This window comes from Lepidochelys olivacea, assembly GCF_965140295.1.
Source record: "Lepidochelys olivacea isolate rLepOli2 genome assembly, chromosome: 7".
Taxonomy (NCBI): domain Eukaryota; kingdom Metazoa; phylum Chordata; order Testudines; family Cheloniidae; genus Lepidochelys; species Lepidochelys olivacea.
The window spans coordinates 124,454,726-124,477,331 of record NC_140417.1 but is presented as its reverse complement, the minus strand read 5'-3'; the positions used below and the strand labels follow the sequence as shown (position 1 = coordinate 124,477,331).

The 22,606-nt window shown below is 53.6% G+C and overlaps 1 protein-coding gene across 3 annotated transcripts in view; it reads left to right on the top strand.

The window, feature by feature from the left end:
• Positions 1 to 22,124, top strand: part of ARMH3 (armadillo like helical domain containing 3) — a 184,780-nt gene extending 162,656 nt beyond the window's left edge. For all 3 annotated transcript variants that reach the window (XM_084633976.1, XM_084633977.1, XM_084633978.1), the window contains 2 exons: positions 14,773 to 14,889; positions 20,233 to 22,124. In XM_084633976.1, the coding sequence (XP_084490102.1) occupies positions 14,773 to 14,889; positions 20,233 to 20,325 (210 nt within the window). In that variant the 3' untranslated portion in view covers positions 20,326 to 22,124. The remainder of the gene's footprint in view (positions 1 to 14,772; positions 14,890 to 20,232) is intronic.
• The last annotated feature ends 482 nt before the right edge of the window (positions 22,125 to 22,606 follow it).

Sequence of the window (22,606 nt, the reverse complement as noted above, 5' to 3'; positions counted from 1 at the left end):
TGACAGCTGCTGCAGCACTCTTACTACCAGCAACAGAATAGGATCCAGCAGAGGGTTAAAGAAGACTCTTAAAGGTGCATCTACACTGCACCCTTCTTTCAGCAGTGTTTGCTGTCCATACCCATGTAGCCACCCTAGCCGGGGTGTGAGTAGCAGTGTAGATGGTGAAGGGTGTGGGTATGTACTCGAGTACATGTTGGCAGCGGGGAGAGGCTCTGGCACTGAGGAGAGGCTCAGGCAGCGGGGAGGCGGCGGGGAGAGGCTCGGGAGGCGGCGGGGAGAGGCTCGGGAGGCGGCGAGGAGAGGCTCTGGCAGCGGTGAGGCAGCAGGGAGAGGCTCCAGCAGCGGGGAGAGGCTCTGGCGGTGGGGAAAGGCTCTGGCACTGGGGAGGCAGCGGGGAGAGGCCCCGGCAGTGGGGAGAGGCTCTGGCACTGGGGAGGCAGTGGGGAGAGGCTCCGGCAGTGGGGAGAGGCCCGGCAGCGGGGCGAGGCGAGGCAGCGGGGAGAGGCGAGGCAGCGGGGAGAGGCTCCGGCGGTGGGGAGAGGCTCCGGCAGTGGAGAGAGGCCCGGCAGTGGGGAGAGGCAGAGGCAGCCGGGAGAGACTGTGGCAGAGCCTTTCACTCACGTGTAGCTACAAACTGCAGCGTGGAGACGATGCACTTTTCACTGTGGCATGTAGCTACACAAACACTATGTGCCAGCACTGGTGGTGTGTAGCGTAGATGGAGCCTAATTATCACTTCCTGTGGGCGCTAGTGATCAGACTTCTCCCAGGGCTAAACGCCAGCTGATGGCAAGGAATTTAGACAAGTCTCCTATGTTATTGGCTGGTTGGGATTTGTGATTGCAGGCTTCTGTTCCATTTCCTCAAGTTCTTGTGCTTGTGTCCTGGCTTTGTGGGGAGCAGGTTTTCCCTGTCCTTGTCTCACACTTGGTCACATGTGCCATCATGCTGCCTACAGCACATCCCCTGGTCATGGGTCCTTCACTGCACCCACCTGCCTTTTCTGGCATTTTAGATTCTTCCTTTTTCACCAAAGGAGGGTACAGTATGAAACAGGTCACATTATTTCCTTTTTACTCCTCTCACTTCTGCTGCTCTTGTGATCTACAGAGCCTGTTTCTGAGACTCATGACTAGGTGTGGGCCTGGTTCAGGAGCTTGCTCCAAAGACTCACATTGACTTCAGGAGGTTTGGATCAGGCCCTAGGAGAGCAATTGGGGCCACCTCTTGTTCTGCTAAGCCTCCGAGTCCCTTAGCCACCGTGTTAGTCACTGCCATAAAAATATCTGAGATAGGTGGCAGCCTTCTTAATGCACAACGCTCCCTTGCTAAGTATCCTCTGGTAATGCAGAGCTGACTCTAGCTGGTGGGGAAATTCCTGAGGATCCGCCCTGGGGATGCATTTCCCCAGTGCCTTTGGCCAGCTGAGAACTGCCAGTGTCTGGGCTAACCACTCTCGGAAGCGTGGCCGCATCAGTGACATGTTTTGTTAGCTCAGTGTCACAACTGATCACGGGCGTATCCTTGAGTTGGGATGTGCCATCACACAGTCTTGACCCATCATCAGCCAGTCAGATTCCTGCTTTCATAAAGCCTCTCTAGCATATTAGACTGAGATAGAGACAGGTGGCAGCTGGCCCAAAGCTCCTAGTCTCTCTCCTAGCTGGGTTGTAGCTCTGAGTGGGGTCACTTTGTGCACACTCATGACTGGGTAGAAAAAGCTGAGTCACATTGGAAGAAGTGGCCAACTAGTGTAACGTGCTGTTTGAAAGTGTGTTAAACAAGTTTTAAAGTTCCTCTCTTAGTGCATCTGTAATTCTGCTCATACTAACTAGACAAAGAGGGAATTGCAGCAGGGCATTGGGAAATACACAGTTAAAAAAAACTATAAAGACAAAAATAGTTGTGCAAAGAAAACGGCCAGCTGACCCAGACTAAATTAGTGGTTTTAAAATCTGGAAAAAAGCAGCTGAGATATTAATCCCTGAACGGAAGCCCTTAAATCCTTTTAGTGAGTGACTTCTGCTTGTCATCTAATCCCTATGAAACATGGAAAACACAGACCCCAGGCTGTTCTCTACACTTCGTAATAAGAGGAAATTAACCAGACCAAGTGAATACGATAAATAAATGGATTGGCGACAATAAGGAGCTGTGTATGCACTGTATCTAATTGCTTTTTTATATTAAGACTTCCTCTAACTTCTTGGAAGAAGCAGGTTTGTTGGCTGCATATGGAAAAACATGCTAAAAATACCCCGGTGGGGCTTTGAACCTGCGTGTTCAAAGATCATTGTGTGCATCGCCTTCTATTGCTTTAGACAGTTTCTAATGGGGCTGCTGCTCAGTGAGGCTGAATTTATGCAGCTGAGATTCATGGTGAAATTGAAGACGCCTCAGAATCACGGAGTAAATCAAATCTCATTTCCCTGTGTGCGAAGACGTGGGCTGTGTGGTGCCCCCCCACTCCCCAGCGCTCAGCAATTTTCAGATTGCTCTGTTTTTATACTGCCAGGTCAGAACCACCTTCCTTCTAAGAGTGCCTGGCGCTTTGCTGAGCCTTATTTAAAATCCAATCCGAGATGAAAGCTCTGCCAACGTTTGATGTCCCGAAGGTGCTTGGGAACACTAAATCCTCACGGGGATTTTCAGGCTATGGAGCAAGGAGGCCCTCGGAGCTTGGCAGAAAGCCCAGTGGAGGCAGTCTCTACCACATGGGCCCTGCAGATTCTTCTCCAGGATCTGAGGGAAACTGGGATGAAAAAGGGTGCTTGCTCAGCATATCCCTGCCCCTAAGAGAGAGAAATCGTCCTTTCCTGCAGAGGTGTCTTGTCCTGCTGCCCAGGGAGACCTGGAGGTGGATCGGCTTGGAGCCAGTCCGCATAGCACACAGGGCTTCTGGAGCCTGGGCCCCAGCCCTAGATTCCCCCACTTTGCAGCTCAGTGCGCTGCTGCTAACCCGTCTGTAGGGCTGAAGGGAAGGGTCCCTGGAATGCGAAGCTCAAGCTTTTTATTCTTTGCCCCCTTTCGGAGAGAATGGACGTCGCGTCAGCAAGGAGGCCCCTTGTCCCGGAGTGCCAGGCATGCAGCCAACGGAATCCTCTCCTCTGGCCCATCAGCAATAACACACCTTGGCACCAGCCTCCCTGTCCATCCAGAATCCGAAGCCTGGCATAGCCGTGGCCCTTTCTCAAGGAGATGCCTCGTCTCTGGCAGTAGGGATACACTACCTTGGTCAACCTTAACGGGTTTATTTGTAGGTGTTTGTAGGTTGCTCACCACTGAACCTGAGGGGGAAGAAGCTGATGGAAGAGCTCGGAATAGAAGCTGACGTGCTGATTCCCAGGCCTGTGCCACACTCTCGGCACCAGCCTTCCTCTCTCTGTAAGTGCAAGCATCATAATTCAGCATGGAGCCAATCCTGCGTGCAACGTTCCTGCCCTGAGCACCAAGTCCGAGTTCTCAGAATGGCCTGTAGCTGGAAACCCACCCGGTCAGCTGTTAGCGGCAACTAGAAAACTGCCCACGTTCCTACCCGCACAGTTCACTGCCACTGCGCAAACGAGTCCTTCCTGTCCTGCATGGGCCCCCGGATTTGAACACAGCTCTCTGTTGATTGGCAGGAGCAGCACAAGGGAGTGAATCTCTTAGCTGGAGCTTTCCTTGGCTCCCTTGAAGGTGTGCAGTGAGCACAAGGACTCAGTCTGCCCCTTGCTTGGCAGTTTGGCGAGACTGGTACTGCTGAGCTAGGATGCAGCGGCTAGGTAAAAGCCTCCCCTGGAACAGGACACCTGGAACAGCCTGTCACGTTCAGCACTTCGTTGAATTGAAGCACAGTGGGGAAATCAGAAAGGCCAGGCCAGGCCATGGCTGTCTGCGCAGTTTTCTCCAGGCTTGGCAGAACTGCAAGTGCTGTTATGCACCTAACCCCAGCTGGAGAGAAGAGATCAAAGCCGCAAAATGTGCTGTAACTCTGAAACAGCAAATCTGAGCGTGTTACACACCTGCCATCACTGTGGTGTCTGGCCGCCTTCCACAGGAACTAAGTCACTGCGGGGCTCCAGGGGGTGTCTGGCACCTCCCCTTTTGGGGGAGAGCTCTGCCACTGCAGGGCGGCGGGTGGAGATTGGTTGGCGTGTGTAGTCTTCAGATTTTATTCATTTACTTTGGGTTGATTTGTTTCAGGGGCTGTTGGTGCGTGTGGTTGTTTGTCTTTTGAGGGTGTGTCGCACAAAGGGGGGTTTCTGTTGTGAGCGGCTCCGTGCTTCTGTCAGAGATGGAAAAGAGCAAAACGTGCACGAGCGACATACAGATTTTGGTGACTGTACGCTGGCAAAACTTGCATTGGCCAAAGTTTACGGTTAGACATGGCCTCTGGCTTTTCGGCCCTGATCCTGCAGAGGTTTAACATGTTTAATTCTACTCACGTGAGTTGCTGCATTGAAGCCAGTGGGGCTAACGACTCCTGAAGAAAGCCAAGCCTGTGCTCAAGTGTTTGCAGGACTAGGGCTTAGACGATACGCTCTTCGGAGCAGAGGCAGTGTCCCCCTCTGGGTTTGAAATGCAAGGAGCTTCCTGTAGGCACCACTGCAGGTCTGTGTGATTTTCAATGAGCTGAGCCGGATTTCAATCTGAGAATCCCATTGACCTTACTGGGTGTTGTCCTGCCTATGTGAAAAGGAACCCCTCCAAGTCGTGCATGCGGCTTGTCTGTATAATCATGCGTACCCAGCATGGCTACCCCGTCCCCTCTGCTTGTTACAACCACAGTTGAATCTTGTCTTAGCAAGTAAGTTCTTGAGGGCAGGGACGAAGTTTTTGAACGGCACCTAGTGTGACAGGGCTCGGATGTTGGCTGTAGCCTCGGACTGTTACAGATACAAATAATAAAAGACAGTATTACACAGACTGTGCGGCTGCTGTCCCTGGCCACTAGTCTATATGCTGATGACCAGCTGGACCAAGGGGGGAAGAGACCTTCTAACCCTACCAGGGGAGGGAATTTAACCTGCTCCCCTCTGGTTGTGACTGGAAATTGTCCACTTTGTAGGACTTGCTCCTTTCAAGCTTTCAGATCTCTGCATAACCATTGAATAAACACCAAACTCCTATAAATAATCTGAGGCCAACAGAGCAGCTTAGCGTTGGAGGGGAAAAGGGGCATGAAATTTCCCTCCTTGATGTTGCTGGTAACTTTCTTTTATCTAACTTCAAACCATTTTGCCTTGTGTGGAGACGAACCAGGCCCCGATTTCAATGCAGCTCTGGTCTGAATTTGTAAAATCTGTTCCCCATGAAGGGTAAGTATCATGGGGATTTGGGGAGGGGGCTTCTTTCCTTGAATGAATGTGTTTTACAGGCCTGGAGCCCGGGGAGCCTTGTAATGAGTGCGGTGTCCGAGATGGCGCCCCTAGCATATGTATGTGGTAGAACGCCTGGAGCCTAGCCAAATGGGAAAGGGCCAAAGTGATGGGGGAAGACATTTAATTCCCAATTACAAATGGGATTTACAAATGGAGAGCTCGGGAAAGCAGCGTGTCCGGCGAGCTGGGACTCTGAGAGAACATTAACGAATGAATGCAAGCAAAGGGTGTCTCTGCACCTGTATTTCTCCCTTGTGCACCCACTCGAGGCTCCCGGCTCCTCAGCTGTCCCATCTCTTGGGCGGAGACCTGCTCCTCTCTCCCTGCTGCCTGGGGGTTTTCCAGGCTGCTCAGTTCCCTGCCTGCACTGGGAGCTCCCCAGCAAGCCTCATAGCCTCGCCAGGCCAGCCTTTGCACTTCGTGTACTCTTTGAAGGCTATGAACGAGATAGTTGCCCACCCTTATAAGCTATCACGCAGCCCTGTCTGAGCAGGCACATGTATTCTTAAGGTGAAAGCATTGCAGAGAAAACAATAAGAGAACCTACATGCAGCTAATAAGCTCACCAGACTTCGCCCCCTACTCCAACAAGGACTCTGGTAGGAGTCCGTCCTTCAGCACCTCCCATGGGGTTTGTCTGTGGTCACAAGTTCATAGCTGCTTTTTCTCAGAATGAGAAGCCATGTGCATAGGGTAGCCGTCCTTTTGTACACGTGTGTCTCTGATATTCAGAGACCGGGTCTAGGTAATCGGCCAGACAGTAGTTCTCTCCTTGGGGTGTAGCTTCAAAAGGGTCAGTCTGGAAATGGGAATTGCATTTACCTCCCCCCAGGGATTTCTAGGAACCCCACTTGACTTTGTCTCCAAAGTTCCTCCTCCTCTGGCACATCGTTTAAAACAGTCCTTTGACTCTCATTAGGCTTCCCAGGGTTCCCACTGGCCATGTTCCGCCTTGAGAAGTTGGCACCCCACAATAATACATAAACTTTGCATTGATAATACAATGGGCTGCAAAGCTAGTTCATCTGAATTAAATAAGATCTCCCAAGGAGACCGTGGGAAGTTGCCATCTCTGGCACAATGGGCCATCAGGCAAATTCCTTGATAGGAGCGGGAAACACTGGCCGAACGTCAGCAGAGGGATCAGGGAATGAACAGGTGCAGGCCGAGCCCTGGGGTTCCTGTCCCCTTCTGCTGACACCGCTCCAGCCCTACGCCCAGCTGCTCTCCTTTGAGTGCTGTTGCTTAGCATTTGGGATGGGATGAGTTTTTAATAGCGGAAATGTCCTCTCTGTAGGAGTTCAATGGGATAATAGGTCTCTTCCATTGCTGCTGGCCTGTGATGCTCTGCTGTGTGCTTTTAGTGCTATTCTACTGTTACAGCAATGTTCCTGCCCTTGCTAGGATAAGAGATCAGTGACGCGAAGGGGTTGGGGGTGGGGATGACATCAGCAAACTTGCAATTAGCTGCTAGCATGTTGATGAGGTAGGAAAGTGGCCCATCAAGTTAAAGCCCTTTGCTCCCCACTTACCCCATTTTAAAAGGAGCCCAAGATCAGACGGCTTCCGTGAAGCGGCCACGGTAAGCTTTGCCTGTGGCCTGGCATCGGTGCATTTGGTCACCTTAGTGCAGCTCATCTCTAACCTCTGCCCCCACCAGTGAATGAGGGTGGTGAATGAGGGTGAGCCGCGCAGACCGGGTGAAGTTCGGGGACAAGTCCTGGGGTTGGTCCAGTCACACTTGGCCTGGATGCGGAACCTGTTAAAAATGTGCTGAGTGAGTGTTTGTTTTTATTTAACTTCTCATTATTTAGCTCTGTGCTTTGTCTTTGGCCCTTCCGGGAATTCATTCCAGTGGAGTCTCCAGCCTGCATCAGCAATTTTGAAGTTGCTGTACAAAGCCGCGTGATGTGTGTGTTAAGTTCTTTTCCATATTAATTGGAACATGCTCTTATAAATGATCTGGTGCTTTATCATGGCCAGGCAGTCTAATCGTTGTCGTTAAAGTGGCAGCAGCCTTTCTGTTATCAAGAGAAACGGTACCATCTGTCACGGAGTCCCTGGGCGATGCTCTGGAACTGCTCCCCACGAAGCCAGTCAGGACTCTGCGGAAGTCTCCTTTCTGTGAGCAGCCTGTCTGCAGGACACACAACTCACACAGCTTCCACCTTCCTGGGTCTGACCTCGGAGCATTCAGCATCCTCTGCCCCTCCCTGTGCTTCCCACAGCGAGTCCGCCCAGGCGGGGTCCTGGGGAAGCCAGAGGGTCCTGCCCCACAACTCCGCAGTCAGACATGACTCTCAGCCAGCCAGTAAATCAGAGGTTTATTAGATGACAGGAACATGGTCTAAAACAGAGCTTGCAGGTGCAGAGAACTGGACCCCTCAGCTGGGTCCATTTTGGGGGGCAGTGAGCCAGACAACCACGTCTGCACTTCACCCCATGTCCCCAGCCAGCTCCAAACTGAAACTCCTTCCAGCCCCTCCTCCTCTGGGCTTTGTTCCTTTCCCAGGCCAGGAGGTCACCGGACTCCTTTGTTCTCCAACCCTTTAGCTCTCACCTTGCAGGGGGGAAGGGCCCAGGCCATCAGTTGCCAGGAAACAGGGTGTCGGCCATTGTCTGTGTCCAGACCCCTGCACTCACCTGCCCTCTAGGGCTCTGCAATGATCATACACCCTTATCCCACCCCCTAGATACTTAAGAACTGCCTAGGGGAAACTGAGGCACCCCACACTATTCAGAGGAAACATTAAGAACAGTCCCACTTCGTCACACCATCCATCTTAGTTCCCTAGGAAAAGCCCCTTAGAGCTAGTTGGTGTGGAAAAGGGGGTGTGTTGTGCCAAATATGGGCTACGTTGGATGAGTCATTTTGGCGATAGGAGTGTAAAAAATCTGACTGCTTTTCCTCTGATGGGAAAATTCCTCCCTGTTTTTGGTCCCACAGTTGGCCATCCCATCAGTTTTGCCAGTTGGCTTTTAGCCACTGCCTGAGCCTTGTGGCATTTGCGGGGGGGAAGAGCGCATGCCACATTTTGACCACAGCCTGAGCCTTGTGGCATGTGGGTTTGGGGAGGAGTGCCTGCCACGTTTTGGAAGTTGTTTGTTTTTGAAATAGGAATGCCAGGATTCCCCTGATGCAAGCACTCCCCAACTTTCAGGGGGTGCTGCGTGCGCTCCCTTCCCCATCAGGTAGTTAGTGCCTGAGTGGCGCGAACAGCTCCTGCTTTCCCCGACAGGATGTGTATCAGCCCCTGGGCAGGAGCCCGGAGAAGGGGGATTCCTTGTGCCCCCCCCACACACACACACTTGTGCCCATGGACAGGGCTGGGCACATTCCAACCTATATAAAATACTGGAAATAGCAAAATGGGGGACAGGAACTGCTCAGGCTCTCCCATCCCCCTCCTGTGCCATGCTGGTGCAATCACATCATCATAAACTCGCTCCCCCAGGCAGTATGCATGGCACCCTGTGGCGTTGCCTGGCCTTTCCTACTCATATGGGCCCAGTGTGCACGATCTAGAGGGCATCCCCATCACCGGTGGGGGGGGGGCTGTATTTCAAGCTGGGGAGTTTTTGCCTTGTGCACGTTGCAGGTTCCCTGTGTAGTGAGTTGTTTTCCAGTCTGTTAGGCCTGGAAGTGCTCTCATGCAGTGCAGGCATGGCTGGCTGACTCGGTTCATGGTGCTCGACTGTAACTGATTAGAAAGGCAGCCTTGAAAGACCTGCTTTTCCTCTTCTTTATTTCCCTCCACACCTGCATGTGTCCGTGCTGTGTGGCCTCATAACTCATGGAAACCCACAGCTCTGTGACCTCAGGCCCTGGTGTGGGAAGGACATGGCAGTATGGGGAGGGGAGGCAAGTGTGTAGGGCTCCAGTGCATTCCTAGGTCTCACTATCCCTGAGAGTCCGACAGCAGCTATTGCCAGGATGCAGAGCCTGTTGAGAAGGGGGCAGAGGGGACCGACAGGGCACGCTGGGAAAATATCTATTGGCAAATGAATATAGGGCAAAATATGGGCTGCTGTGTGTGAAGAACGAAACGATGTCTTGAAAAGAAGCCAGTTGCTTCCCTCCTTCGAATGGCTGCAGCCAAGATGCAGGGACATCAGCCGTTTCACACAGCAGCCGTGCAGCGCACAAGGCAGGAGGCAGGTTCCCGCAAAGAGCCTGATGATTTTAGGCTCCGGAAGACTAGGAAGCCAACAGGTGTTTAAAATAATCTTGCTCCGCTGTGCGTAGGGGTGTGGGAGTGGAGGAGTTCTGTGGGGAGCCAGTTCCCACCCGGGCTGCTCGTTGTGTTACGCAGCTGGTGGGGGCTGGTGGGTACCGGCTGCCTGTGGATCGAGGCTCTAGCGTCTTTCCCCTGCTGGGAAGATTTTGTTAGCTAGAATCATGCAGAAAGCTGCAAAAAGCGATTGTCAGTTGGAGCAGCATCTTAAGGTTAGGAGCTGGGATGCTACTAGAGTAAAGAGAGCCAACATTTTGTTAGTCTCGTGTGCACACTTGCATGCACGCGTATGTACGCACGAGTGCACGCTGGGCTGAAACGCTAATGCTGCTCTGGGATCTCCGTGGAGCAGAGCTAACTCTGACGGCCAGTTGTCCTCTCCATCAGGCTGGCCCAGCTCCAGTGGTTTCAGGGGCCTGGCGCTGGTGTATGTGAGAGGCGAATGCAGCCCAGAGGGTTAATAGATAGTCACAAGTGAGAAGGGTTCAGCAGCCCTAGTTTTCCATGTACGGGACCGGGTCTGTATTTCTCCTGCCTCCAGCATGGTGAGCCTTTCATCCCTTTAAAGGTGATGAACAAAGCTGAAAGTTTGGATTTGTCTTGTCTTTTCCTCGGCTTTCTCTTGCCTAAAGAGCTAGGAAGGCTAAAAAAGATTAAAGTTCTGTCTATATTTTTACCTCAGCAATCTAAGCCATATCAAGTCTTGTCTGTTGTTCCTTGCTGAGGGTCTGTCTTGTTGGAAGACCGAAGATCTAGTGTAGGAGCTTTCTCAGCCCTCACTCAGCACTGTAGAGGTGTTTTTGTCAACTGTGTAATTCAACAGCTGTTAAACAAAACAAGTTTGAACCCAGCTAAAAAACCCATCCCCTCTCCATTGTTCAGGTTTCACTTGCAAGGTATTTGAATGTTCTCATCCTACCACTTCTCCAGCCTTCCATCCCAGCTTCCAGGAAGACCAGGTCAGACAGGACCTGAATGGCTAATGCACAAAACCAAAGAGAAAGAATATCAGAAAAAGAGCCCTTCCGGAGCCAACCAAAAGAGGCAGGAAAGGACCCACCTCAAGTTTTCCCCTTTTGCTGGGCGCCCTTAAGATGAAGAGGGTGGTTCTGCTGTGGTTTCCTAGAGCAGCAGTCTGTGCCAGGGAAGTACATAGGACACAAGCTTCTGCTATGCAGGGTGTGATGAATTGGGGCTGTATCTGTACATGCCGTGGATTCCAATGGATCATGGGAAGTTCCGTTATCAAAATTGGGTGTGTCGCGAGTGCCTATACATCTGTGGATCCTCCATTCTGATGAGCCCTGTAGTAGGTCTGCACCAGTCAGATACACTAGAAGGTGCTTGGGATTTAATGACCCTGTCCAGGTGCAAACATCTGGGACACAGCATCCTTAGCAAACCACTTTAGCTGATTCCTCTGAAGGGTGGGAGCTGGTAGGAGCAGTGGAAACTTAGCAGGAGTTGAACAAAAGCAGCCATGTGACTGGGAGGGGTTTAAAGAAACACAGGAATGGGGGCCAGACAAGAAGAGGGAAGCGTGGGGTCGGGAGAGAGCAAGGTCACAGAAGCTGGGCGAGGGGCTCCAGAAGGGAGCACTTGTCCAGCACGAGGCAGCCTCGTGGGCAGTGCGTTCCTGCCCACTTCGCTGAGCCCACATGGCTCCAAGGACTCTGGCCAACCCAAGGGACTTGGGCCCCAGCCCAAAGAACTCCCTGGAGTGATGCAGGAAGGGAGGCAGGGACGCCTGCCAGATGTGCGTTGTTTTCTCTGATCTGTGCTGTATGTGATTAAGTATGAAAGAGCAGAAAGGTGTTAGACTGTGTGAAGTGTGTGTGCGACGACTGCCTCACAGCCCTGCCTGCCCCTGAGTGCGCTAACCAGTAACCCAAACGCTTCACATCTCTTCGGGGGGAGGGGGGGCGTGTTTGAGTAACTGGGGTGTCTCGGGGGTCAGGGCTGGTCCTGGAAGCCTATGGCAGGTGGGCTGAGGAGCCCCACTTCCGAGAAGGCGGACCAGTGGGAGAGTCAGCATCCAGGAAATGTGCCAGAGGTGCCAAGAGAGAAACCAGCAATGCGGCCTGCAGAGACTCCAGAAGCTTAACGCGCCCTTGGGGATCTAGAGCAAAGAGGGTTGAATTCCCCTCCCAGCCGTGCGAGTAGGTAGCAGGAAGCGGGTGCTCGCTAGGGTCTGTGAGGATGGGGAGGTGCATCTTAACAGCGCCTACAGAAACTCTCTAGAAAGGTTTCCCTTCTGCCTTTCAAATCTTCCTCTTTGATACCTTTAATACCTGTCCTTTCTTTCAACCCTTCCCCAGTGCCCTGTCTGTCAGCCTCTCCTTAGACTGGATGAAGCCAGCTCAGACCTGGCCAGCAGTAATCTTGCTAACAGTTCCCTTCCATTACAGGTGATGAAGGGAAGCAATCTGTAAATGGATTTCTGTCTGAGACAGCCCACAAAAGGTTTTCTTCCATCTGCAGCGAGCGAGGGAAATTAGAGCGAGGGAAATTAGCAGGAGATGGAGAGGTTTATTTTTAATTGCACCCCTCTTTCGAAGTTTGAGCTGCTAATTAAAAGGAGATAGCAGGAGAAAGCTGGCAAACTCAAATATTTAAATAAGAGATGATCTGATTCTGAAGCTCACTGCAGTGCAAAGATGTGATCATGCATTGGTAATGCAGCAGGGACTGATGGGCTTATCTGCAGCGCCGTCTGATCCTTCCTTGTACTCCCATTTGAGCAGCAAGCTAAGCTCTTTGCCTCTTCTTCATATGCGATGTAAGAGGATTGCCCAAGTCACATCTGTGCAGCACTTATCCGCCCAGCTGCAGAGGTTAGGGTTACTGTCTCTTGGCTGTTCAAGGGAGGCCGCTGGGTTGAATGTGATGAAGAGAACTCAACTCAAAGCTAGCTAGGGAAAGTGCTACTTTCCCATGCATGTGTGCACCCAATGCATGTGTGAAACACTCCTGTCCCCGCTGCGTCTGCATGCACGTGCTTACCCCCACCCTGGGCACAAGCTCACAAAGCAAAATCAAAGAGGACCCCAAGGAAACCAGTGGAAACTTAGTGCACATGTGAAATGCCCAGCCCTCGAGTGTGCGTCTCCAGCAGTCCCACTCTGAGCTGAGCTGCCTGCCTGTTGGGTGGAGTTTGTCTCCTGTCCGTTGTCAATCTTGCGTGGCTTGAGCACCTCAGGTTGGCTAGCGGACAGCTCGTGGATTCAGGGAAGCTCTCTTTTATTGCTTGGAGAAAGGTGTTTTGTGCTGGTACTCTGCATCCCCAGTGCCTAGTACACTCCCGAGGTCCAGTATTCCTCCTCCGAGGCCTGCTCCGCTCACGAGAGCTCTTGGCTCAGAAATGGTCATTATTGTGTCCACAGCCTCCGTACATGTGCCCGAAAGGGTCCGATCCATTGGTCGAGGGTTGTTCTGACTGGGGCATTCTTTCCCTCTGCCAGGAAACCCGTTGCAAGGGGAAAAGGCTGCTAGCTGGGGAAAGGGGCAGTTTGGGGTGTCTTGTGTATAGTCTGAAAGACAAAGGATTGAGTGACATGCATCTCGTCTCCCCGGCCACTGGACTTGTAGGTGGAGCCCTGCAAATCGGCCGATAACCACCGACCACTTTTGATCAGATCAGATGCAGATACACATTTTGTATCCATGCAATGCTCTACGTGTAGGTTTGATCACTTCTCCCAACCTTTCCTGGCTCTTCTCGTCTTATGCTGGCAGCTTTTCAGGGCAAGATGTCTCTTCTTAGATGTCTGTATCGCTCCCAGCACAACAGGTTCCTGATCCTGGCGGGGGGTTGGAGCACAAATAGTGTAAATAATGAAGCTCTGACCCTGCTCAGCAGCAAGATCTGACAAAGCAGCAGCCTGCGAAGGACTTGGACGTTTTTCAGAGAGAATTGTTGTGTGTACATTTTCCCCAGTAGCACAAAGGCCGTGTCTCTTGCTAGGCAATTATTGGTACGGTGGGAACGATCACTGCTTAACTACCTCATGAGGGTTCGGGGGGATTCACTAATGTCTGCACCGCGCTTTGCAGAGAGAAAGCAGTGAGCGTAGACATGAGTGGGGTTATTCCGTGGCTAGAGAAATGAATCGTGCAGATGTAGGAAGAGGTGTCATGAGCCTGTGCGAGGTTTAGTCGTGTGTCAGAAGGAGAGACGGGAGAGTTGAAATGTAAACTGATGTAAGCTCCTTGGGGCAGGGAGCATTGTCTTGTTCTGTGTCTGTACAACACCTAGCATGATGCGGTGGGACTGGGCCATGATTGGGGCTCCTGGGTGTTATGGGAATGCAATTATTAACTAATAATGATGGGGTGGCCAAGCAGTGGCAAAGGGGGTGTGATAAAACGTAGCTCTCGAGTGTAAAGACCAGCACGTTAACCCCCACAATGGCGCCCCCAGCACAGCGGCCTTGCTCTTACCCCGGGGCCTACCAGACCTGTCTCTCCAACACAGAAGAGTCCCACAATGCCACAAGTACTCCTTTTCTCAAATAAATGGGTTAGTCTCTAAGGTGCCTCAAGTCCTCCTGTTCTTTTTGTGGATACAGACTGACACGGCTCCTACTCTGAAACAACGTGACTAGCAGCACGGCTGGAGCTTAAGGCAGATTGAGCCTGGTGCAGGGAGAATCCTTGGAACGAGCGTAGCCGGGGGCTGAGCATCAGAATCGCGGTGCCTTGGCAGTGCTGGATGTGGGGGGCCCTGAACTGGAATAGCAGGGGGCTGGGGGCAGAGCAGTGAGACAGGTTTGCACAATGCCTATAGTTTTGTCCAGATTTGTCCAAGGTGACCAACCCCTTAAGTTCACGAGCTCGTGGTCATCAGGAAAAGGAGCTACAGTAGCTGGCCTGAAGGCTGCAGTGTGCAGGTTTGTGTGCTGACACACGAGCAGGAATTCCACTGTCTTGAGTTTTTCACAAGTGGGGAAGTCCCCTAGCTCTTAGGTCTGCTCCTTAGCCTTAGGATCAGGCATGTCCCCGTGTCTGTCCCCTTGCTGTCAGCGTATGTGCAGGTTCTTGGCCATTTACACCATGAAGTGCGTGTGTTGCTAAAGCGGGAGCCGGAGCTGCATTTTCTCCCAGCCCCTTGCACTCCAGGCCTGGGGGCCTGGGCGCTGACTCCCCATTCTGTGTTCTGATGCCCTCTGCAGGTCTTGGAAGTGGTCCGCTCTAACTACGACACGCTCACCCTGAAGCTGCAGGACGGGCTGGATCAGTACGAGCGCTACTCAGAGCAGCACAAGGAGGCTGCCTTCTTCAAAGAACTGGTGAGCTGCCTTCATGCACCGACAGCTGGGTACAAACACCCAACACCTCACTCCCCCAGCTTTGACACAGCCGCGGGCCCTGGCTCAGCCTATGGTCATAGCCTAGCCTGGCCATTCCTCTTCTCTGTGGATGCAAACTGGAGGAGGGTGTGGTCTTAGGCCCTGGGAGATGGGGCAGCAGTGGGTTATAAACAGGAGATTGCAGGTCTCCACTGATCTGAAAGCCCTCAAACATCTAGTGGTGCGGCTGCAGCCCGTTGCCGAGCATGGTTTGGCCAAAGCCCCTCTGAACCACTCCGTGGCAGCAGCCAGTCGATCTGTCTCTCCCTCTCACCTCGGAGAGCTGGGGTAGTGTGTAATGGGGAATTTGCGTTGAAGGGAAGCCTACCAGGGTCATCAGACAAAGCAACGTAACAGACTTTTACTGCTGTAATTGGGCCACAGAAGCATGAGAGTGAGCAGGATGCACAGCCCTGGCCAGACACCCTCATCTGCCCTTCGCTCTCCCTTGCAAAGCGGGGACTTAAACCCAGCAGGAAAGGGGAGAAGTGGTCTCCTGGTTTTCCCAGGCAGAAGAGAACCGGGATGGGGGAAGTGTCCAGTCACACAAGCAGCACCCAGACGGGATTAGACTTGGAGTAACCCTGGTTGGTTGGTGAGGGTCGCCAGGCAGCCAGCTAGTTGGGCCAACTCCCCAGGAGCTGGGTCTCGAGTGATTCAGCTCACCTAATTGGATCCCGCATGAGCCTGCACCATAGCTGGCTTGGTTTGATTATCGCTGCGTGGTGTCTGTGATCCTGCGTTGACTCCAGAAATGGGGAGTCCTCAGACTCCAGTGGGAGCTTGCTCCACTGCGGTGCTGGTTTCCAGCTAATTTCTCCTGCTCGTTTTGTCCTTGCTCCCTACCCACTTCATCACAAGCCTGTGTGAACTGAGAGCTGCTTTGCCTCGCCTCAGCCCCCTCTTCTCCAGAATGAGCACCCCTGGGTCTCTCCCGCTCCCTGCGGGGGCTTGGGTACTAACCTTTTCTCATTTTTGCTGCTCTCCTCTCAACTTCTGCCTCTGTGTGTGTGTGATGGATGAGCACAGAGCAAAGAGATCATCGTAATGGCCTCCTGTGTTCTACATGTGACTCTCATCAGTACCACCAGGTGCTGGGACAGCATCTCGCATCCCACTCTCTCTGCCCTTCCCTCACTGCTCCTCCCCATTCTCCAGCTGATTATGTCCAGCTTGGACCATTTACACTAGCCCTGATGGAACCTCAGACTGGGTTTGCAGCTGGCTAAGATTTTCTTTCTATCCCTCTGCCCTCCAAAATGTTTGCAGCCCTTTCCAGTTTTGTCTCATCTAAGACTCTGATTAGCATGATCCAGTCCCTCCTCCAGCTCCCTTATGAAAACTACCAGAACAGGTACCTCTGGTAGCTTCCTTCTGCTAGACAGGAGAGCACTGAAAATTACTGTCTAAATGTGGTGGTTTACCCAGTTGTGTATCTGCTTAATCCACATTTCTCCAGCTTCCTTGAGACTATCATGTGGTACCATAGTAAACGACCCAGACTAACAGCTATAGGAAGTCTCCTGTATTCCCACTAAGCTTGTTCTCCCACCGCTGAGAGAAACCGAGTGGATTAGGTATGATTTGTCTGTGACAAACCCGTTCAGCCTTCTCTTCATCACTACCATGTTGTTTTTCCTCTTGGTGCGTAGAATCTGATGGCTTTACTAATTGTTCGAACAATGTCCCACGAGCTCAAGTTAAATGTACTGGTGTGCGTTTCCCTGGCTCTCCCTCACAAAACCAGGTGCTTTGGCTGCTCTTTCCCAAGCCCCTGGATCTTCACTAGGCCCTTTGGGACTGCGTCTGTGCTGGGAAATACGTGGCCCGTAGCTCCCCTGGTGGAAGCTGCCGGCGAGCTGAGACTGGGGGGTTTTACCACCACGCCAAGAAGAGACCGTGCCAGCAACAGCCAAATCCTGCCCATGCTGTGCTGTCTGCTGTAGCTGTCTCTGGTGGAGCTGGAGACAGCACCACTCAGCTCCGCATGGTTCCCACACTCCCGCTGGCTGTATCAGGCCCTGCTGAGCTGAGTCTGTCTGTTAGGGACGTACCCCATGGTCAGGCTCTTCCTGATTCTGCCCAGTGACCTCTCCCTCGCCCTGTGCCCCTGCTTTAAGCATCCTACTGCAAGAACCTTTTCCGGCAGGGAGTGACGCACAAGAGCCACTTCTCTCTTCAGCCTTCTCTACGCGTCCCCTTTGCTCCTCCCTGGGAAGCAGTGAGCGTGACTCCGCTTAGTCCTTCTCGGTGCTTAAAAACCAGTGTTCTCCCTCCTTTGATGTGCTTTGCTAATGCACGGCCTTTCCTCTCTGCCTTTGCCTCTCCACTGCCCTCTCACTAATTTCAGGGAAAAGCTCCTGGCCTCTACCGTCGCCTTCTAACTGAGGCCTCAGAGACCCGAGGTGCTGCAGTTACATCGTGGCGAAAGGGGACGCACAAAGGGGTGGGGTAGGGAGGGGGGTGTAAATTGGGCTTTCGATGGATAAAAGACCCTTGGAAAGTTTGGTTTGTTTTTTTCCTCTGAAATCTCAGGCCCTCTAGCCCCCTCCTGTTTTGTTAGGGGTCTCAGGGGATGTCGATTGAAGCGGTGGGTGTGTTGAGACTTTAACAGGGCTTCCTTTCCCCAAAATGTTAATTGGTTGTTGTCGTTAAATAGCTGTTGACAAAAACCAGAGTTTTAGACAGTCTGACTCCGGGCTTGTCGCCAGAGAGAAATTGCATGAATAATTAAACCAGCATAAGCCCCAGTGTGCAAACTCTTATTCTGGGTTAAAAGCTGCATGTCAATTGGGAACAGGTTTAAATTTAACCCCAAAAAGGCGCTCTTAACCCGAAACAGGAGTGTCCACATGGGTTAGACGCGGTTTTACAATATTGGTTTGAATTTAAGTTAAACTTATGCAACTTTCCCATGTAGACAAGGCCTGAAAATCCTTTCCCCTCAGTCGCTCAGTGTTCCCCTCTGGCTCAGACGACGCCATCATTGTGTTAGTTCTCCTGGGACCTGGGCTCTCAGTGTGAACGAAATCCAGTAACAAGCCAGAGGCCCCTTGCTCCTCCACAAGGGAACAAGACAGCCTGAGCTCGGTTTCCTCCTCCTTTCCAGGCTGCCTAATGAGGCTTCATCTGAGTTTGTTACCAGCTCAAATTTGGTTCCATTTCTAACCCCCCCGCAAGCCTCATGGCAGGCTCTGGACGGTCCGTGGGTCTGACCGTGAGGCGGTGAGTGAGAGAAGGGGTTCCTGAGCTGCACCCCACGGAGCAGGCCTCCAACCAGGTTTTGAGGCAGGACTCCATCCCTTGGTGGTGCTCTGCCCCCAGCCCAGAAGTCTGGACTCCCTGAGCTGAGCCCTTGTCCCCAGCACCAGAGAGTAGGGTTCAGTAAGGTACTTTCAGAGGGGACTGACTTTTGACAGGGTAACACCTGGGCAGCTGTTTGGCTTGTCGGGAGCTCCATGGGCCAGACCCTGGGAGGGGCAGAAGGTGGCTAGCGGGCTCTTTACTGCCTGGGTCTCAGTGGGTCCGGGAGAGCTAACCAACGTGATCTAGCCGTGGTTCCCCCTAAGCCCCTGCTGTCACGCAGTCTGTGTGTAGCCCCTTTCCCTCCCCTCCACTCCCCCCCGCCACCCCATGGCTCATGAGGCCTGCTGCTGCAGAGGAATGGGGTGGAGGACATGCCCCTCCCACTGGCTACTGATAGCCCATGGGCCACCGCGGGGCGAAGGACTCCAAGTTGAGGTGGTAGATTCAGGCCTGCAGTGATGATGCCAACTCCAGATGCCTTAGGAGAGCAAGTCTCTGCTCTTTCAGGGCCTGATCCTAGAGGGGGGCAGCATGCCCTGCAGGGTCGGGCCGTCTGTCTCCAGCCGCTGCTCCATCATCCCCGGATCATTGGCTGCAGAACTAGTGTCACTTCAGACCCAGAGCCAGGTGTAAGTCCGTGCTGTGTGGGGCACGTGCCACACGGGCAGTGTCTGATCAAAGGCCAAAGTCTGTGGCTTAATGTCCTTGATCCTAACGCACGCAGTAAGTGAACAGAGTAACTAATGGTGTGAAAGAATCAATGTGGGGAAACTGGGTAGTCGGTACCACAGGGGGCAGAGTTAAGGGTGTGTGGGCGTCCCTGCTGTACCCCTCCGCTCTCAGGAAGGTTTGGGTTTCCTGCAAGCGCCACTGAAACTCTGTTTTCTGGGTTCTAACGTTTCTCTTTGTTGCTGAATTGAAACGTGTTTGAAAGGGAACGTGCGCTGCCGTGGGTCTGCACCTAGCAGGAGGGCTCGTGGGGGCTGGGTTCACTCCTTCCCTACTCACCCTTTGGGTTTGATTTGTTCCCCACTGTCCCTTAGACGTAGTTCCCTAGCTTTCTCGAGCTTCTCCCCCCCCCGACCTTTGCTCTGACAGACGAAAGGCACAGCAGTGTAAACACACACCCAGGACACTGCACCATCCACCTTCTGCTCGGCTCTCACTCCAGTCCGCCGGCACTTTTAACCAGCACAGAGCACTAACCAGGCCAGCCACAGCCGTATGATCACAGGCTCGCAGCGTCTCTGGGAACCCTGAGCCAGGCATTCGCATCAGTGTTGCTTTGCAGCGTCTCCGTGATCTGAGACAGATGTTCAGTTTGTGTGGAGCCAGGTACGGCTGAGCCTGGACTCCGTTGGAGGCCTGTGTTTCCAACGTGTGTGTGGTGGGGGCAGAGCATACGCACATACATGCATGGAGGGGGAAGGGGGTTATTTCTGAAAGCAGGAAGATCTAGCTCATGGTTTCAGACAGCTGATGGCAGAGAGTCGGCTCTGTGTGGATGCAAGACGGAGGTTGTCTGAGGGCTTGTCTACACTGAAAGCACTACGGCAGCCCTTCAGTGTAGACATTCGGGCAGGAGCGCTTCACCCATCACGGTTGTAGATCCACCTTCCCACCAGGTGGAAGGATTCTTCTGTTGACGTAGCGCTGTCCACATGGGGCCTGGGGTCAGCTTCACTATGCCGCTCAGGGGTGTGGTTACATGGCCTTCATTTTCTAGTGTAGACCAGGTCTGAATGTGTCGGGTGAGAAGATTCTGCTTCAGACTCAGCTAGTGATCAGGTTCTGCCCCTGTGAAGAGCAAATCCGCTGTGCTCCTGGCTCAGCTCTCTCTCCATCAGACCCTGCTGCAGCCACTTCCACAGGTTAATTGCCTGTGGTGTGGAAATCGGAGCCCAGTGGGGTCGCTGCTGCCCCATTCAGCGGGAGGCCAGGGGCATCTGGGTGAAACGGCTGTTTTCTCTCTGCCAGGTTCGGTCCATCAGCATCAACGTGCGGAGGAACCTTGCCTTCAACACGCTGAGCCAGGAGGTCCTGCTGAAAGAGTTCTCCACCATCTCTTGAGACAGAGGCGCTCAGCTGCCGCGCGGGGCTGTCAGGAGAACGGCCCATCTCGGTGCAAACACTACAGAGCTGCAGCCGACTGCCCCTCGCCCGCGGAAGGGACTGCACTTCCTGCGGGCACCTTGCCGCTGAGCGTTTGATTCCCAGTGCGTGCATTCCTCCCGGACCCTGCGCTCAAGGAGAGACACTCCCATACATACGTACACGCCTGGCTGAAGCAGCATGTGAAGCAGGGACATTGATAGGCTGGGAGAGCAACAGCATCATTGCCAGGGAAGACGTTGGATGCCATGGGAGGAGGTAGCTGCTTAGGCGGCAGTTCCGGCTGAGGACGAGCTGAGAGACTCCCTTGGGGGGGCACGCACATTAGCAATGCAGAGGGCAGAGCTGGGGGGGAAGTTTCTCCCCTGAGCAGGGTCAGTCCAGATGTGCTGGGGGGCATTTGGGGAGAGATCACTCACCTGTCTCTGCAGGAAAGATAAATTTGCCCCCACCCCCCAAGGAAGGGGCAGGCTGGCTAAGCAAACTTGGGGTTCAGAAGCCTCATCACACCCAGGTGTGGGGGAGTCTCTCACTTCCAGGGCACTTGGCTGCGTCGCTCTGGTCTGATCCTGCCTCCTGGAGTCTGCCCATGACGGGTGCTGCAGGCTGGTCCTACCATGGCTGATGTCCCCTCAGGCCCGGTCTCGGGAATCACTCCTCTGGAAAATGTCCCCATGACACTCACTGCATTAGATGTTCCCAGGGCTTTGGGGGCAGGCCGGGGGAGCAGGACCAGCTCCCTTTCTCTCTCCCCCTCCCCCTTTATTACCCCTCAAAGGCTCTGCACTGCCATGGCTCTCCCCGTCCCCAGAGGGCTAGCCCAGCCTGCGACCCCCACTCGGTGCATCCCCCAGTGGCCGAGCGGCCCAGCTGCCCCGGAGCCCAGATCTTCACCTGGGTGGCTGGAGCAGCTAGGGGCTCCTGTGTTGTCAGGTACGTGCACCAACGTAAGGGGACATGTGGGAGGGTGTTAGTTCTGCCAAGCGCTTTCGGAGAACTCTCCTCGGGGCAGTGTGACATGCAGGCCTTTCTGCACCCAGCCCTTTCAGAACCGATTCCCTGGCTGGACAATGGCTGTGCCGGCTGCCCCCTAAATCAGCCCGGGCCGTGTGAATGTCTTTCGTCACGCTTGCCCCGTCAGCTGCACGGAGTGAGAGCATTGCCCACATGCTCAGCTCAGCAGAATCTGGATTGAAGCAGAAGCCAGCCGCCAGCACCGTCATCTGCTTCCACCTTTTCTAGAAAATGATCAAGTGCCTAGGTGGGAGGGGCTTCCACACGAGTGTTTTTTAAAAGTTCAAATAATGTTAATGAGCCATCTCCCCACCATGGGCAAGGGAACTGTCCCAGCTAAAACGGATCCTTAGCTCCCTGCCAGGCTGCCGGACATACGGCCTGGGAGACCAGCTGAGGGGGCTGAGGAGGATTGGAGCACTGGGTCCCCCTTGCTGATCCAGGTTAGGCTGCATCTGGAAAGGTGGGGGCTGGGAGCAAGGCTGACCGCTCCAGAGACCAAGCCAACTGCCACAGTGTCTCAGCTTGTCCGTCTGGACCCCCACGAGATCCCCTCTCCTGCAACGCCCCTCCCCTGGATGATGAGACGACAGCAGGGCCCGCGCTGGGATCAGTCCCGAGGGCAGCTGCTGAGCCAGCCTGCGGGTGACACGTGTCCTGTTTAGCGTCGCTGAGCCCAGCACTGTCGATGGGGGTCTCTGCATAGCATAGAGAGTGAAATAAACGGGAATGTTCGCCTTCCACGGGCAGTGGCTGTGTGTGTGCTTTGGGGAGCAGGGATTTGACTGGGGCCTGTTCTGGAGCGCCGGCCTGCCCCCAGGCCACGGCACGCGCTGGCTGGCCAGCCAGGAATATTGGTGGGGCAGACCGAAGGGGTTTTGCTGGCCCTGCTTCTGGCTTCCCTGTTGTGTGCAGCACCTGGCTCCTAGCACGCACAAGAGACTGCTCCTGCAGCCTCTCTCATTCCCCCAGGGTCTGTCATCACGGCACTGTCAGCTCGGGAGTTGCTCCCAAGCCCCCTCCCATCCACACACAAAACTCTCTAACCCTAGTCTGGTGCCTCCACCTAGGCTAGCTGGCCTGGCTGGGGTTGGGTTAGAGCCCAGCTGCTGTATTCCCGGGGGCTGGTAACCCGCCTGCTTTCAGTGAGGATGCAGGCTAAACCACACGAGTGCTACTAGTCCTCCAAGGCCTTCCCACCATCCCCTTGTGCCCGGGACAGACA